Below are 16,104 nucleotides of genomic sequence, written 5' to 3'. Positions count from 1 at the left end.
TTCTAGGACCAGACTTCTCTAGTCATGATAATGGACTATTCTAGGACCAGACCTCTCTGCAGACCTGATAATGGACTATTCTAGGACCAGATTTCTCTGTAGTCCTGATAATAGACTATTATAGGACCAGACCTCTCTGTAGACCTAATAATGGACTATTCTAAGACCAGACCTCTCTGTAGCCCTGATAATGGACTATTCTAGGATCAGACCTCTCTGTAGACCTGATAATGGACTATTCTAGGACCAGACCTCTCTGTAGCCCTGATAATGGACTATTTTAGGATCAGACATCTCTGTAGTCCTGATAATGGACTATTCTAGGACCAGACCTCTCTGTAGACCTGATAATGGACTATTATAGGACCAGACCTCTCCGTAGACCTGATAGTGGACTGTTCTAGAACCAGACCTCTCTATAGGACCATACCTCTCTGTAGTCCTGATCTTTGTCTTATTTAGAACCAAAACTGTAGGCCTCATACATTATATTATCTATTCTAGAACAAGAACTATATAAGCCTGGTACATGCTTCTTTCTAGAGACAGACTTCTATGTTGACCAGATACATGCTTTATTCTAGATTACATTACAGACTTCTATGTTGACCTGATACATGCTTTATTCTAGAGACAGACTTCTATGTTGACCTGATACATGCTTTATTCTTGAGACAGACTTCTATGTTGACCTGATACATGCTTTATTCTAGATTACATTACAGACTTCTATGTTGACCTGATACATGCTTCATTCTAGAGACAGACTTCTATGTTGACCTGATACATGCTTTATTCTAAAGACAGACTTCGATGTTGACCTGATACATGCTTTATTCTAGAGGCAGACTTCTATGTTGACCTGATACATGCTTTATTCTAGAGAGAGACTTCTATGTTGACCTGATACATGCTTCATTCTAGAGACAGACTTCTATGTTGACCTGATACATGCTTTATTCTGGAGACAGACTTCTATGTTGACCTGATACATGCTTTATTCTAGAGACAGACTTCTATGTTAACCTGGTACATGCTTTATTCTAGAGACAGACTTCTATGTTGACCTGATACATGCTTTATTCTAGAGACAGACTTCTATGTTGACCTGATACATGCTTTATTCTAGAGACGACTTCTATGTTGACCTGATACATGCTTCATTCTAGAGACAGACTTCTATGTTGACCTGATACATGCTTTATTCTAGATTACATTACAGACTTCTATGTTGACCTGATACATGCTTTATTCTAGAGACAGACTTCTATGTTGACCTGATACATGATTCATTCTAGAGACAGACTTCTATGTTGACCAGATACATGCTTTATTCTAGATTACATTACAGACTTCTATGTTGACCTGATACATGCTTTATTCTAGAGACAGACTTCTATGTTGACCTGATACATGCTTTATTCTAGAGACGACTTCTATGTTGACCTGATACATGCTTCATTCTAGAGACAGACTTCTATGTTGACCTGATACATGCTTCATTCTAGAGACAGACTTCTATGTTGACCTGATACATGCTTTATTCTAGAGACAGACTTCTATGTTGACCTGATACATGCTTTATTCTAGAGACAGACTTCTATGTTGACCTGATACATGCTTTATTCTAGAGACAGACTTCTATGTAGACTTGATACATGCTTTATTCTAGAGGCAGACTTTGTTGTTAACCTGATACATGCTTTATTCTGGAGACAGACTTCTATGTTAACCTGATACATGCTTTATTCTAGAGACGACTTCTATGTTGACCTGATACATGCTTTATTCTAGAGACAGACTTCCATGTTGACCTGATACATGCTTTATTCTAGAGACAGACTTCTATGTAGACTTGATACATGCTTTATTCTCGAGATGACTTCTATGTTGATCTGATACATGCCTTATTCTGGAGACATACTTCCATGTTAACCTGATACATGCTTTATTCTAGAGACGACTTCTATGTTGACCTGATACATGCTTTATTCTAGAGACATACTTCCATGTTAACCTGATACATGCTTTATTCTAGAGACGACTTCTATGTTGACCTGATACATGCTTTATTCTAGAGGCAGACTTCTATGTTAACCTGATACATGCTTTATTCTAGAGACAGACTTCTATGTTGACCTGATACATGCTTTATTCTAGAGACAGACTTCGATGTAGACCTGATACATGTTTTATTCTAGAGACAGACTTCTATGTTGACCTGATACATGCTTTATTCTGGAGACAGACTTCTATGTTGACCTGATACATGCTCTATTCTAGAGGCAGACTTCTACGTTGACCTGATACATGCTTTATTCTAGAAGCAGACTTCTATGTTGACCTGATACATTCTTTATTCTAGAGACAGGCTTCTATGTTGACCTGATACATGCTTTATTCTAGAGCCAGACTTCGATGATGAAATAATACATACATTGTTCTAGACAGACTTCTATGTTGACCTGATACATGCTTTATTCTAGGGCAGACTTCTATGTTGACCTGATACATGCTTTATTCTAGAGGCAGACTTCTACGTTAACCTGATACATGCTTTATTCTAGAGACATACTTCCACGTTAACCTGATACATGCTTTATTCTAGAGGCAGACTTTTATGTTAACCTGATACATGCTTTATTCTAGAGACAGACTTCTATGTTGACCTGATACATGCTTTATTCTAGAGACAGACTTCTATGTAGGCCTGATACATGTTTTATTCTAGAGACAGACTTCTATGTTGACCTGATACATGCTTTATTCTGGAGACAGACTTCTATGTTGACCTGATACATGCTTTATTCTAGAGGCAGACTTCTACGTTGACCTGATACATGCTTTATTCTAGAAGCAGACTTCTATGTTGACCTGATACATGCTTTATTCTAGAGACAGGCTTCTATGTTGACCTGATACATGCTTTATTCTAGAGCCAGACTTCGATGATGAAATAATACATACATTGTTCTAGACAGACTTCTATGTTGACCTGATACATGCTTTATTCTAAAGACAGGCTTCTATGTTGACCTGATACATGCTTTATTCTAGAGCCAGACTTCGATGATGAAATAATACATACATTGTTCCAGACAGACTTCTATATTGACCTGATGCATGCTTTATTCTAGAGATATACTTCTATGCAGACTTGATTCATGCTTTGTTCTCGAGGCATACTTCCATGTTGACTTGATGCATGCTTAATTCTGGAGGCATACTTCTATGCAGACTGGATACATGCTTTGTTCTTGAGGCATACTTCTTTGTAGATTTCATTCATGCTTTGTTCTCGAGGCATACTTCCATGTTGACTTGATGCATGCTTTATTCTAGAGGCATATTTCTAAGTAGACTGGACACATGCTTTGTTCTAAAGACATACTTCTTTGTAGACTGGATACATGCTTTGTTCTAAAGGCATACTTCTTTGCTAACTGGATACAACATCCTTTATTCTAGAGCCTGAATTAGCATAAATGATTTGAAATCAGCTTGCTGTTTTAGGGTGAAATACAACTTTACAATCATTTTGTCATAACCAAAATTCTAAATATAAGACTATGACTGCATGCATGTTATTATATGCTAATGGTATCACTGCCATTCTTACCTGCACAAACTTTTGGCCTTGGGTGCTGACTCTCCATAGTTCTTTCCTGTGTAGAGCATAGCATCTGTCTCTGCAACCTGCAGTACAGATTTTCAATTCTCAATGGATGATGATAAGCATGACAAGAAGGAAAATGTACATTACTGCAAACTTCATTAAATCTCTGCTTCGATAACTGATACTGAAGGTATCTTCAATTATTGAATTGCAAAGAATAAACACAACCTTTACATTGTCAGAAACATGCAGTATGTTTCCATACTGCACTGCTTCATACAGCAGAACATGTGTCCAAAAATAGTATTGTGTGTTAGGAACAACTTTTGATTCTAAACAAAACAATGTACACTCAAGTAGATTTTGATTGATTTGTTTGTTTGTTGATGAACTAAACAAGTTGTTTGGGCCATTTGAAAGTAGAGATGATAAAGTTAATGATGGGGATGAGTTCATAGAGTGACAACACTTTCAGGTAACCAAATGAATGAACGTGATATTCAGTGTCCACAACAAAAGTGAGACACAGTATTGAAAATAACATATTGACTATTTAAATAGACATTTAGGAGAAATGTTCATAACTATTCACATATAAAATGGTTCAGACACAACCTTTACTCTCATGGGTATATTAAAATAGCACAGAGAGGCATATTGTAGGCTATCTCATCTCCATCAGAGACACATTCATATTTTCCCACACATATTCAGTAACTTATAAAATATTAATTTATATACAAAAAAATTCTCCACTAACTTAAAATTGTTAAAATGGGGAACTACATTTTACTATAAACAAACAATGCATGCTCCAGTAGCAAATGATGTAATTTGTCTGGGATCAAATAAACCAACTGTTAGAGCTATACAAAAGAGATTTGTAAATAAATTTCACGAAAATAAAACAAACCCCCAACAGCGTTTCCCCATAGGGGAGCTAGACTGACAGTCAATTTCTGCCTTTGTGTCAGACTGAGTAAATATGAAGCCTTGGTATCAGAACTTTATGAAAACAAGGTAGAATTATAATTATGTTTCCCCAACTGGTACAATAAAGAGGCAAATGTATTGTGTCAATGGTGAAGATCTGTGTCCTGTATTTGTGGACCTTGAAACCTCGTCAATCCATCTGATTTGTGTTGAATGGATAATTCCAGTTTGCATGAAAATGTGTGAAAGATTGACACAGAACAATGGATCGAAATGTTAATTCAGGTGTTTATCTGAAAATTAGTGAAGTGTAAGCTTCAATACTTGTATATATGTAATGTTTCATTAGTAATTGTGCTTCTAGTATGTTACAGTTACGTTTTTCACTGGGATAAATCATGTATGGATAAAATGAGATTTGCTTGTTGCCACACTGAAATTTTTCAGGAACAGTTTCACTGGAATGAAAAACTGGTTCCAATAAAATCTCTTGTTCATATACAAGTATCATTTATTAATATATTTTTATATTTTCATTATTACTAGTGTTTGAATGTTTTTTTTCACTTTTTTTAAACTTACCTACCAACATACTGGTTTAAGGCAGTTAGTAGAAGTTACAGAATGCAGACACTGCTTGTGCACGTGTGTGTGTGTGTATATATATATATATACACACACACACACACACACACATATACAGTCATGCAATATAGTGTTTATAATTCTTTCTTTAATGGATTAAAACTAACGTTTGAAAAACATTTAAAAGCTAGCATTTTACTACCAAATTACATAAATTACGCTGATTTATCAAACAAATGTTTTGCTCTATAGGAATGAAACAAAGGAAAAAAATAGGGACAGGTGTCTTACGTGGCTAATTTGTCACGGGTCTTTGTATTCGTTGTTCATGTCAGTGACAAAATCCACAAAAATGATTGATACTACAGTACTTACCAGTTGTTGATGAATGCTAAGCTTAGGATTATCTTTGTTACTCCGTCTGTATAAGCCAAACCTCAATTCCTGAGATGTATCTTTTCTGACTCTTCCATTCTCAAAGCTTGCTGCAATCAAAAATTCTATTTATATATATATATATATATATATATATATATATAATACAAGATGACATAGTACATGTATCTAGGGCACATCAATATTGCATCCATAATAAGCTTTTCTCACATATGAGTGTTCGAACAATTGGATAATTACTTTACAAAATGCACTCTAAAATAAAACTTCTTGCCTAACCTACCATGTATATTTGCATATACTGTAAATTGGGTCCAACTGCAAATAACATAGCCTCTCATCTGATCAAGCTCTATGTTGTTGATTCTACTGACCTAGACCTGTAAGTGCATTCTGCAATGCCAGATCTGGGTCTATGCAGTCTGTAGTTATATCAGACGTATAAGAGATGTATGTATGATACTGCCAATGTTATAGAAAGAAAACTTTCAATTTATTAGTTTTTTTTTTAATTGTCAGTATTTTTCCCCCCAGAAAATAAACACTGAGAAGCCACAGTCTTGTTATCATATAATAAAAATAACAAACAATTAACAGATAATCTACAAGTGTGACAAACTAATATGACAGAAAAACAAGACAAATGCAGATTTACATAATTCTGAAAGGGAGAAAGATTTGTTAATTGCTATAGGGTTAAAACCATTTTTTTTAGCACAAGACAGGCTCTACATGGCCACCTGGTGGAAGAGCAAACATGCCAAACCCGGGCGAGAAAAAAGTAATCCAAGTGGACAAAAAGAGTAATCTGAGCAGAAAAAGAGTAATCCACATATAACACAATAAAAATTCAATAAGCATATGTACAAAATTATTTATTTATCCCTTTGGACTTTTAACATCAATTACTGCTTCAAGTTTTCGTATATAACAATTTGAGTTTTAAAAAGCAACAGACTCATATTGCATTTCAAAACACTTTGTACCAGCTGAGACTATAAATGTTTTGCATACGAGTAAAGCACTAAGTGCTGGGTTATTACAGAGCCTGGATCTGAGTTTTGTTAACAATGCTGAACAATCTCTTACAGTCAGCATTAGAATGGTAAAGAAACAATATCCATATCATAACCTGACAAAGAAGATTAAATTTATATCTTACAGTTATTGGCTCTTTAGCTGAGAAATAAGATGAAAAATATCAACTCTGTCCACATGAAGTACATTGTCAGGTAGAATGCCAACTTGATACTTCAGGAGTTCTCCTTCTAATTTATCAACAGCCTTTCCTGCGGCATGGTGCATCATATGACAGAGACAACCTGATATGAACAATGATGGATACATTTTTCAAAATATAGTATGCAACTCCTTTAAGAATTCAGGTCATCACTGACGCAACATCAGCTGAAGCAAATAAAAATTTGTTTTTCGAGTGGAATCTACTGTTAATTCTGGTAATGAAAAAAGAACACTCTGATTTTGCCCTTTTCGCTGTCAAAGTCTCTTACACAGACTGGGTACAACTTTATTGTCGTCATAATCAGTACTCCTGTCTGTTGCAATACTAAACGGCCCAATTTTCATGGCTTCTGCAATTTTAAGTGAAGTATCTTCTGTTAAACACCTAACAATATTAGATGATTTTGTTCTTGCACATGCATATTTTCTGCAGTTTTGGAATCAGGAAACATCCATTTGAACAAATAACCAATGTAGTCTTCTACCGCTAGGGGTAGTCCATGTTCTATTAAGAACTCGGTAGATAACGCCTCTGCATTTATAAAAATTGTGTCCACAATTTAGTTCTGCTGCAAAAAAAGAAGTTACCTTAGTACTAAAGTTAGTAAAACAAAGTAACTCAAGGTTTCTTTGTTTTACCACCATGACCAATATTAAAATCCTTTCCACACAGCCTGCAAGGGGCATGAAGCTGCCATAGAATGAAACACTGTAATACGTTTTTCATGTATTCATCTCTGAATCGATTTTTCATCTTTTCTAATCCATGTGTGAAATTATTTGAAAAACATTTGCTCTAACACACACATCAACTAGAATAAATCTGACTTTTAGTGCCAAATACCTACAGACTGGTTCTGTACCAGATATCAATTTGAACAAAGCATCTGCGAGCAAAGATTACAAGTTAGAAAACCAGTCTGTTCTCTCCTAAATAAGTCATACAGCTGCTATAAATAGAAACCGAGGTCAAAAGTTTGAAAGTAGAACCAGCCTATTTCTTGGAAATAGGGCAACTGCTATAAATAGAACATAATACTATTAGGAAAGTGCATGTAAATCATCAGACTAGCATACTCTTATTTTCATAGTTACATAAAAGTCGTCCTTTCTAGAATACGGTCTGTGGGATTAATGGGATGTTAATAAGAATGAGAAAACAAATTATTAATTTGTTTGGGAGGGGAGATATACCGAAAACGCGTAATCTGAATACATTCATACGTAAGGCATAATTTAGTGGGGAAAAAACGTAATGATTATGCCAAAAGCGTAATGGTTGGCATGGAAGAGGAACACAGAAAACCTAGGGAGAGAACTGCCAACCCACAGGATGCTACTGCTAAGCTTTCTCACATACCCACATTAGCCGAGCCCAAGACTCAAACACACACAGACATAAAAGAAAAAGAAATATGAACGATTTTTCAGGTCTGTACTCATCATTTTCCAAAATAATACTCGAAAGATTTAAAAACTTTGTTTTTTGAGGGAAACAGAAAATCTCTTAAAACCCCCGAGTCCCCATGAATATGAACTGTGTAAGCTCTTCCAAGCTTGTCAATATGCATCTTGTATTGCATCTATACATGTATTTATCTTATATTGCATTTATACATGTATTTATCTTATACTGCATTTATACATGTACTTATCTTCTATTGCATTTATGTGTACATATTTTGTATTGCATTTATACATGTATTTATCTTATATTGCATTTATATGTGTACATATTTTGTATTGCATTTATACATGTATTTATCTTATATTGAATTTAAACATGTACTTATCTTCTACTGCATTTATATGTGTACATATTTTGTATTGCATTTATACATGTACTTATCTTCTATTGCATTTATATGTGTACATATTTTATATTGCATTTATACATGTACTTATCTTCTATTGCATTTATGTGTACATATTTTGTATTGCATTTATACATGTACTTATCTTCTACTGCATTTATGTGTACATATTTTGTATTGCATTAATACATGTACTTATCTTCTATTGCATTTATGTGTGTACATATTTTGTATTGCATTTATACATGTACTTATCTTCTATTGCATTTATGTGTACATATTTTGTATTGCATTTATACATGTACTTATCCTCTATTGCATTTGTGTACATATTTTGTATTGCATTTATACATGTATTTATCTTATATTGCATTTATGTGTACATACTTTGTATTGCATTTATACATGTATTTATCTCATGCTGCATTTATACATGCACATAATATACATGTACTCTGTATTGCATTTATACATGTACATACCTGTACTCTGTACTGCATGTATACATGTACTTGCCCTGTATTGCATTTACACATTTTTGTATTATAAGTATACTTACTTGTACTGCATTTATACATTTCTTATATTATACATATACATGTATTTATCTTATATTATACATGTACTTATCTTGCATCATACAGGTAGTGATCCTGTACAGCATTTACACCTGAACTTATACATACATGCCATAACATGATGTGATGTGTGAAAAAAACACTTTTTGACTCCTCCTCGAAAAATCTTAAGGAAAAAGAAATAAATTAAGCAAATATTGTTTTGATCATCACTATACATATCCAAAACAGAAGTCTGTATCAACAATAAACATTCCAGCTTAAACCCCATACAAAACTACCCATGATCATCATGCAGTCAATTAAAAATGAAGGCGGTCTGTGATAAGCAATCATCATTTTACATTTTACTTAAACGGATAGTCTTGGATTTCACCACTGACTGAAAGGTAAGATCTGAACAACCTCGAGTCCACAGTAAATATCATTAATGTACATTGTGATGCTTTTTAATTTTGGTGGAAAAACAAATATTGATTTTGGTAAATGTGGATATTGAACATATTTTAACAATTTGATAATCAGCATTATCTACATTACTATGCTTATTGTACCATGGCACAATAACATTATCCATTTATTTCCTTGCTCTCATCTGCATGTATGTAGCGTTAACTACAGACTCAAGATTGTTCTCATACTACCTTTCGGTCAATGGTGAAATCCATGACTATCCAACTGCAAATGGCACTGCCAGACCAATTCTTGTCCAGACATCAAAATCGGCGAACAACTGTTGCATTTTCTCCAATGTCACCAACTGAGCAAAGTGTGTCGAGCTGTTCTGAAATTCCCAATTATGTCTGGCATAAGTTGGAAATTAGAAGACACAATTAAGATAAGCTAGCAGGGTTTGAACTACCGAGGGGTACAGACTCGTGTCTTCCTTTGTGTTATATTGTTACATTTTAGACTCCTAATTTTCTTTGTAATGAACCCCTGTGCATGTAGGACTAATCTTGACATTTGCTGGCCATGTCACACTGAATTTTGTAAAACCAGCTACAAACCTTACCTAATTATTCGACTGAAATGCTGAAAGAAATAGTCCAAAGTAACGTATTTCATTTCCATAGCCCGATGGATAAATATTACATCTTTCCAAAGCTATGTGCAGAATTAGTCCTACATGTAAGACATTATCTCATGTTGAATTTGTTTAGTTGCTATGAATTACTATCTAAATAACGGCCTTGTATAGCATGTTCCAATGTTGTTCACATCGGAATGAGTGATCAAATTTCAGGAACATCTCACACACTTGGCAGCCTATATCAACACTCCTCCACTAATTTATGTGATTAATATATTTATTTAGCTGTCTTTTTCCTGGCGGAATGAAAATATGATACTAGCAGATGGACGCATTTTTACATTTCGTTGACATAATTTGAATTTGTTGCAATGCGACAGTAGTCGAGGTATGCCGATGTAAGTTCAAGTAGGTACATGCTGGGAACAAGTTTCTTGAATGAAATAAACCGTTGCTGACAGTTCCAATAGGCACAATATATTTTCATTCGTTTCGTTAAAGAATAATATTTCAACTTAACCCAATTTCGGCATTCCCGGCTTTAATCACCTTCCAGCTAACTGAAATGTAGGCCAACGAAACTTGAAAATAGGTCCATTTCTTTTGTGAGAATTTTAATTTATTAGAGAAAAGATATCAGAGTAAGTAAAATCTAAAACTTTGTAGAAAAGCGTCGTTATTTTAGTTCTCAGTTGTTTGAAATATTCCTGAAAATTTGACTTTCGTAACGATGTTTGTCAACATCAAAACACGCTACACAGTGCCGTTAGTTAGGCTGTAAGACCTTGACACCCACAACATAAATATCAGCGTCAGGTCTTACTTGTAGGACTATGTGCAGAATAACCCAACATATCTCGAGTCATTAAAACACAGGGATGTTATCTCGAGTGTCCAAAATTAATATTATTTTAACAGAATATTCTGGTGACAATTGCCTCTTTTCAACCGGTAAGCATTGCAGTATTCTATTTTCGTCAATCGGTCGAATTTCGGTATGCATTTTGCTTCAATATTGGTGGCGGAAACCTTAAATGCGCAGAAATGCCCGACAGCATTGAATGTGTGTTCTATATACCACATTAAAAATGGAAACGACATAAATATGGTACAACCTATTAAGATTTCCTTTCTGTTTTCATCGACAACAATATCTGCAGTAGTCATTGCTTTTCCTGTGAGAAATTATGCATCCAAGTTTACCGAAATTGTCAAACTACAAGACGCACACGTGTTGTTTATCACTGGGAAGAACGGAACTAGAAGCAGAAAATCTAATTTCGCCGTGGTAAAAGTACCGTACCGGAGGACATCTCAATGTAGCTCCAAAAACCGTAATATTTATTGTCTTAGTTTGACTTAACTTTATAATAAGGAAAACTTAATATCTTTTAAAAATAGGTTTATAAAATTAGAAGATTTAAATATACATATCAGTTTCAATTTATATATGGCCCACGTGCGTTTGTCGTGAATGAGTGAGCAATCAATCACGGTGCATGAAGGGGGCACTAGCGTCGATCCCATGCCACCTAATAAAAGCCCTTGGCACTTCTTTTGTCTTCGGAGGAATTACATTATAATCATGTTACTCTTGCATATAGTCCTAATTTTGAGAGAATTGTAACATTTATATATCTGAGTGTTCATGTCTGGTTTATCCTATATGTTTCATGTTTGTTAATAATCCCCACAACCAGCGAGTGCTGTAGTCATTTCTACCTATACAATACCCAACTCACAGATATCTATCTGAAAATACTGGGATTCAATGCATGGAATGGTCAGAAACTAATTTAGTGTAATAATACACTTATCTTTCAGTTAAATACAGCAAGAAATTTGGAAAATATAGGATTTTAAAATGCTAACACAAAACTGAAATATTGTTGACAATGATGAACCAGGCTTTCTGCTTTTGCAGGTGAGACAAGCAAAGCAGTAAACCATAATAAACCATAATAAATCAGAGACATAATTTTACCTTCTGAGCACATTATCTTAAAGTTTCAGCTGAATCTATTAACGTAGAAGAAAGGTGACTTTGAACAAGTTCAACTTTAATTTTTCTTTTCATTATGCTCATGCTGGTGAGACACCAGCAAGGGACTCATAGCATATCACTGCATAAACTTCAGACCTAAAATGATAAATAGTTTCACTTAAATTCACAACTGATGCACATGATACACGACTTTCAAAAACTTCACATCAAAATGTTGACAATGATTCCAGTGCCAGAAAAGCAACAACTGTATTAAATCATGCTGGTGTATTAAATCATGCTGGTGTATTAAATCATGCTGGTGAGACACAAAAACAAACCAAACTAATCATCTTATAATAAAATTCTGCTTCCATAAAATGTAACACCATCTTCTTGACAGCATACAAATGAAATGTAACAATACCAATTTGTTCAAGTTTATATAAATTTGGTGGTATCTCTATTATTTATATTAACTTATATTAATTTATATTACTTTATTCCTCAATAGATTTTTGAGTAAAAAAGGTTTAAGTAACAATTTTCCTCAAATATTGTGTTACAATCTGAATTTGAGTGACAGTGTAATGACTGACTGAGGAATATAAACTGCTATTGGTAGCAAGTGGTGATTTGTAAATATCAAATGACCATTAAACAGGCAAACTTCCCCATTTCCAGAATGTAGTAATTACTATAAAATTGACCAACATGTAACATTGCTAGTCTATAAAGAGAAATGAGATGCCAACATCTGGATCAATACCTGAAATAATATGCTTATAAGTTTGTACTAATTAGAATCGTTATGCACTGGATTTAAATATTGTTCAATGTGATGCAGGTACGACTGCAAGTCTTGCAAAAGCAAAAACAAGTTTCAAATTTAAAAATGTTCAGTCTATTTTCACAGACTGAAGTTTATGTAGTAACTTCAACTTTGCTTATTTATATAACTATTCTAGAAGTTTATGTAATATTGTGTGTGTGTTTGTGTGATTTGGATTTTTAAGGTAGCTTTAACAATTGTTCAGAAATATAGCTAAGATGTCTGTAGTGTGGCAGTTTATAGTGAGGTCTAGCACTGGGGCATCATGCCGCAGACATGTAGCATCATGTCCCACCCAGTCACATTATCCTGACACCAGGCCGACCAATCCTAACACTATTCTCTTAATGCTGAGCACCAAGTGAGGCAGCTGTTAGTACCATTTTTTTAAGTCTTTGGTATGACTCAGCCAGGAATCAAACCAACGACCTACTGCATCCAAGACATTCACTCTAAGTAATGAGGTTTTGCTTTTTTTTATTATTATGTATATTTAATTTGTATTGTGCATTTGACCTTTGTCCATGACTGAGGGTAGAGTTTTGGCCTAACTAGCTATTGTCATGACTGAGAGTTGTATCTACCCAATGTATGTCATGTTTACTAAATTTAAATTTCAAAACCTGACATTGTTCACAAGTTTGTAAAGTTTTCCAATAAAGACTGGCATGACATTCTGTATATAAAGGATGTGGTAAACAAATTTATTATTGTTTCATATCAGTATTTGGGAACCTTTGATCAGAGTTTTAGTAGTGTTCAGATATAATTTGAGTGGAATCATTTATTAAATTATTCATTAGAATTACAAAGTGCTCATTGACTTTTTGAACTAAAACACTACCTTTGGATTATTGTGAATTTATTCAAAGACATTCTGGATTATATCAGTGATACATCAAGGCTATTGGCAATTAAACACATTCAAGAATTCATTTTATATTTTGGGACATGTGATAGAACATTTAGGATTATTGGGGATCTAATTATATTAGCTGAAGACCATAGAGTTATAGCAGTATTACTATTCTAAGTGAAGTAACTTGTATAGTGGTTGTCACGTTGCCTGCCCACAATTACGCAAGTCAAGAACAAAGGAACTGGTTAGAAGCCATGTATATATTTTAGACCCCGTGGCTGTAGTAGTCCTGTTCATAATTGTTACAAGAGCCAGCTTTGTTGAGTGTCAAAAATCACATGTGGACGTTGAAAGCTTTGTTCAAAAACTAGGTTTGAGTCCAAGGCTAGGCTAGCATGGGTACGTGGGAAAGCCTGCCAGTAGCTTTTCATGGGTCGGTGGTTCTTCCCTGGGTTTTCCAGGGTTCTTCCTCCACCACTTATACTGGCCGCCATGTATAGCCTATCTTGTGCTGAAAAATGGCATTAAACCCAAGAACAACAACAAGAACAAAGACCCTTATTGGCGTCATAAATCTCACCATGTTGACAGATGGCCGAAGCATTGTCTTCTAAGTTGAATAGAACAGGGTAGAATCGATAGCCAATTGGAATTGAGAGAGGGTGTGGTCACCATTTCAATCCAAATTTAATTGAGTAATTTAAACTAGAAACTTCAGTAATTGTAAAACATCATGCTGGAAAGTTAAAGCAATAACTCCGGGAAAGCCACTCATGAATTGGTGGGAAAACATAGGAAATTCTAAGGAAAAACAAAGCTTCGTAAAGGTCAGTGAGTTATTTGCTCGATTGTTGCAGAATATTACGCCATTGTAATTGTAATTATGTGCAGTATGTATACTTCATTACTAGAATCGTTAGTACGTAGATTACCTTTGTAGTGTTTAATTTACATGCATATTTGAGAAATGAGCTCTGATTATGTAAAGAATTATGTAGATTGCTAGCTCGTGGTTAGAATTAATATTGTAATTTGCTATTTGGTTACTTCATAGTAAACTAGTGCATTTATTCATGTGATATTCTAGATTTTGCAACTGTTGAATGGAATTGTAACCTTGGAAAATGGTTACAGTGTGTAAAATTAGTTAATATTGATATTTGAATATTTGTGTACACTTGTGGGAGTGTAATGTACAGAAATGTGTCTGATTGCTGTGCTATTGTTCAGTATGAGATTAAGAATATATATACTGATGTGATGCAAAAAATGTAATAGCCTTTATCTGATGATTGATTGTTGGTTTAGTATGAGACGAGATGGCTAAGGAAATATGCTAATGTCCTTGTGTTTTCACAGGAAGCTTTTAGAGACTAGTGGAGAAGTCGCTTGTGAATCGAAGGCTAGTCGGAGAGCAGAGTCAAACAGGAGGCAGAAAAAGAGTCAAGGAGCAGGAATTAGAGAAGGAGCATTCTAGGAGAAGGAGTTAGGAGGGAAGTCGGAAGGAGAGAAGAAATTGGCAGGATAGGATAGATACAGATTAGTAGAAAACAAGGACAGGTGGAAAGCGATCTCACACTATAAATCAAAGGATGCACTAGTGATTGGGAAATTATTATCATTTGAATACTGAATTGTATTAAATTGTTAATCTTTTGAATTTCACCTTTTGTGTTGTCAATAATTTAACTGTCGGCATTGCTGACTGGGGGCTCAAAGCTTTACCTCTCTCTATCACTAATTTCACTCCCTATAAAATCAAGCCTGGGGTGGGACTTCTATGGTAATTTATTTAATAATATATTGGGAGCACCTCTCCCCAACTCTACCAAATGCCACAGTAGTATTACTATTCTAAGTGTTTATGATGTAACTTGTTTAGTTTTACTTATGTGTATTAATATTCTAAGAAGCTTGGCATATTATTTACATTTGAAAGAATAGAGTTTTTGGTTGTGTTTTTTTTTTACCTTATGTAAAATAAAGACCTTATGTTGAATAAAATCTTAGATTTCTTTTCCTGTGTGAGCATGTGTATCACAACTTAAACTACATCTCCATCTTTTATAAAGATGGAAAATATTTGTCACTAAATCCCTGGAATATGATAATAATTAGTTGCACCTGCAGACTATTATCTTGTGAACTAAGGAAGCTGGGGGAGATAGGTCAGATTTTACATTGATTAGACAAGTGATTATTACTGACCAGCCATGAGTACCACCCTCATTT

General features: G+C 34.4%; 1 protein-coding gene across 1 annotated transcript in view; it reads right to left on the bottom strand.

The window, feature by feature from the left end:
* LOC149797473 (DNA-directed RNA polymerase I subunit RPA49-like) overlaps window positions 1-11,457 on the bottom strand; it is a 61,165-nt gene extending 49,708 nt beyond the window's left edge. The window contains exons 1-3 of the mRNA XM_089962285.1: window positions 11,313-11,457; window positions 5,510-5,619; window positions 3,620-3,696 (exon numbers count right to left, since the gene is read on the bottom strand). Of these exons, the coding sequence (XP_089818411.1) occupies window positions 3,620-3,696; window positions 5,510-5,619; window positions 11,313-11,364 (239 nt within the window). The 5' untranslated portion in view covers window positions 11,365-11,457. The remainder of the gene's footprint in view (window positions 1-3,619; window positions 3,697-5,509; window positions 5,620-11,312) is intronic.
* Between the last annotated feature and the right edge of the window lie 4,647 nt (window positions 11,458-16,104).

The sequence above is a fragment of the Sinohyriopsis cumingii genome, chromosome 6, assembly GCF_028554795.1.
Source record: "Sinohyriopsis cumingii isolate HCF-2022 chromosome 6, ASM2855479v2, whole genome shotgun sequence".
Classification (NCBI taxonomy): Eukaryota; Metazoa; Mollusca; class Bivalvia; order Unionida; family Unionidae; genus Sinohyriopsis; species Sinohyriopsis cumingii.
Note: the sequence above shows the minus strand (reverse complement) of the source record. Positions and strands in the feature narration are given on the sequence as shown.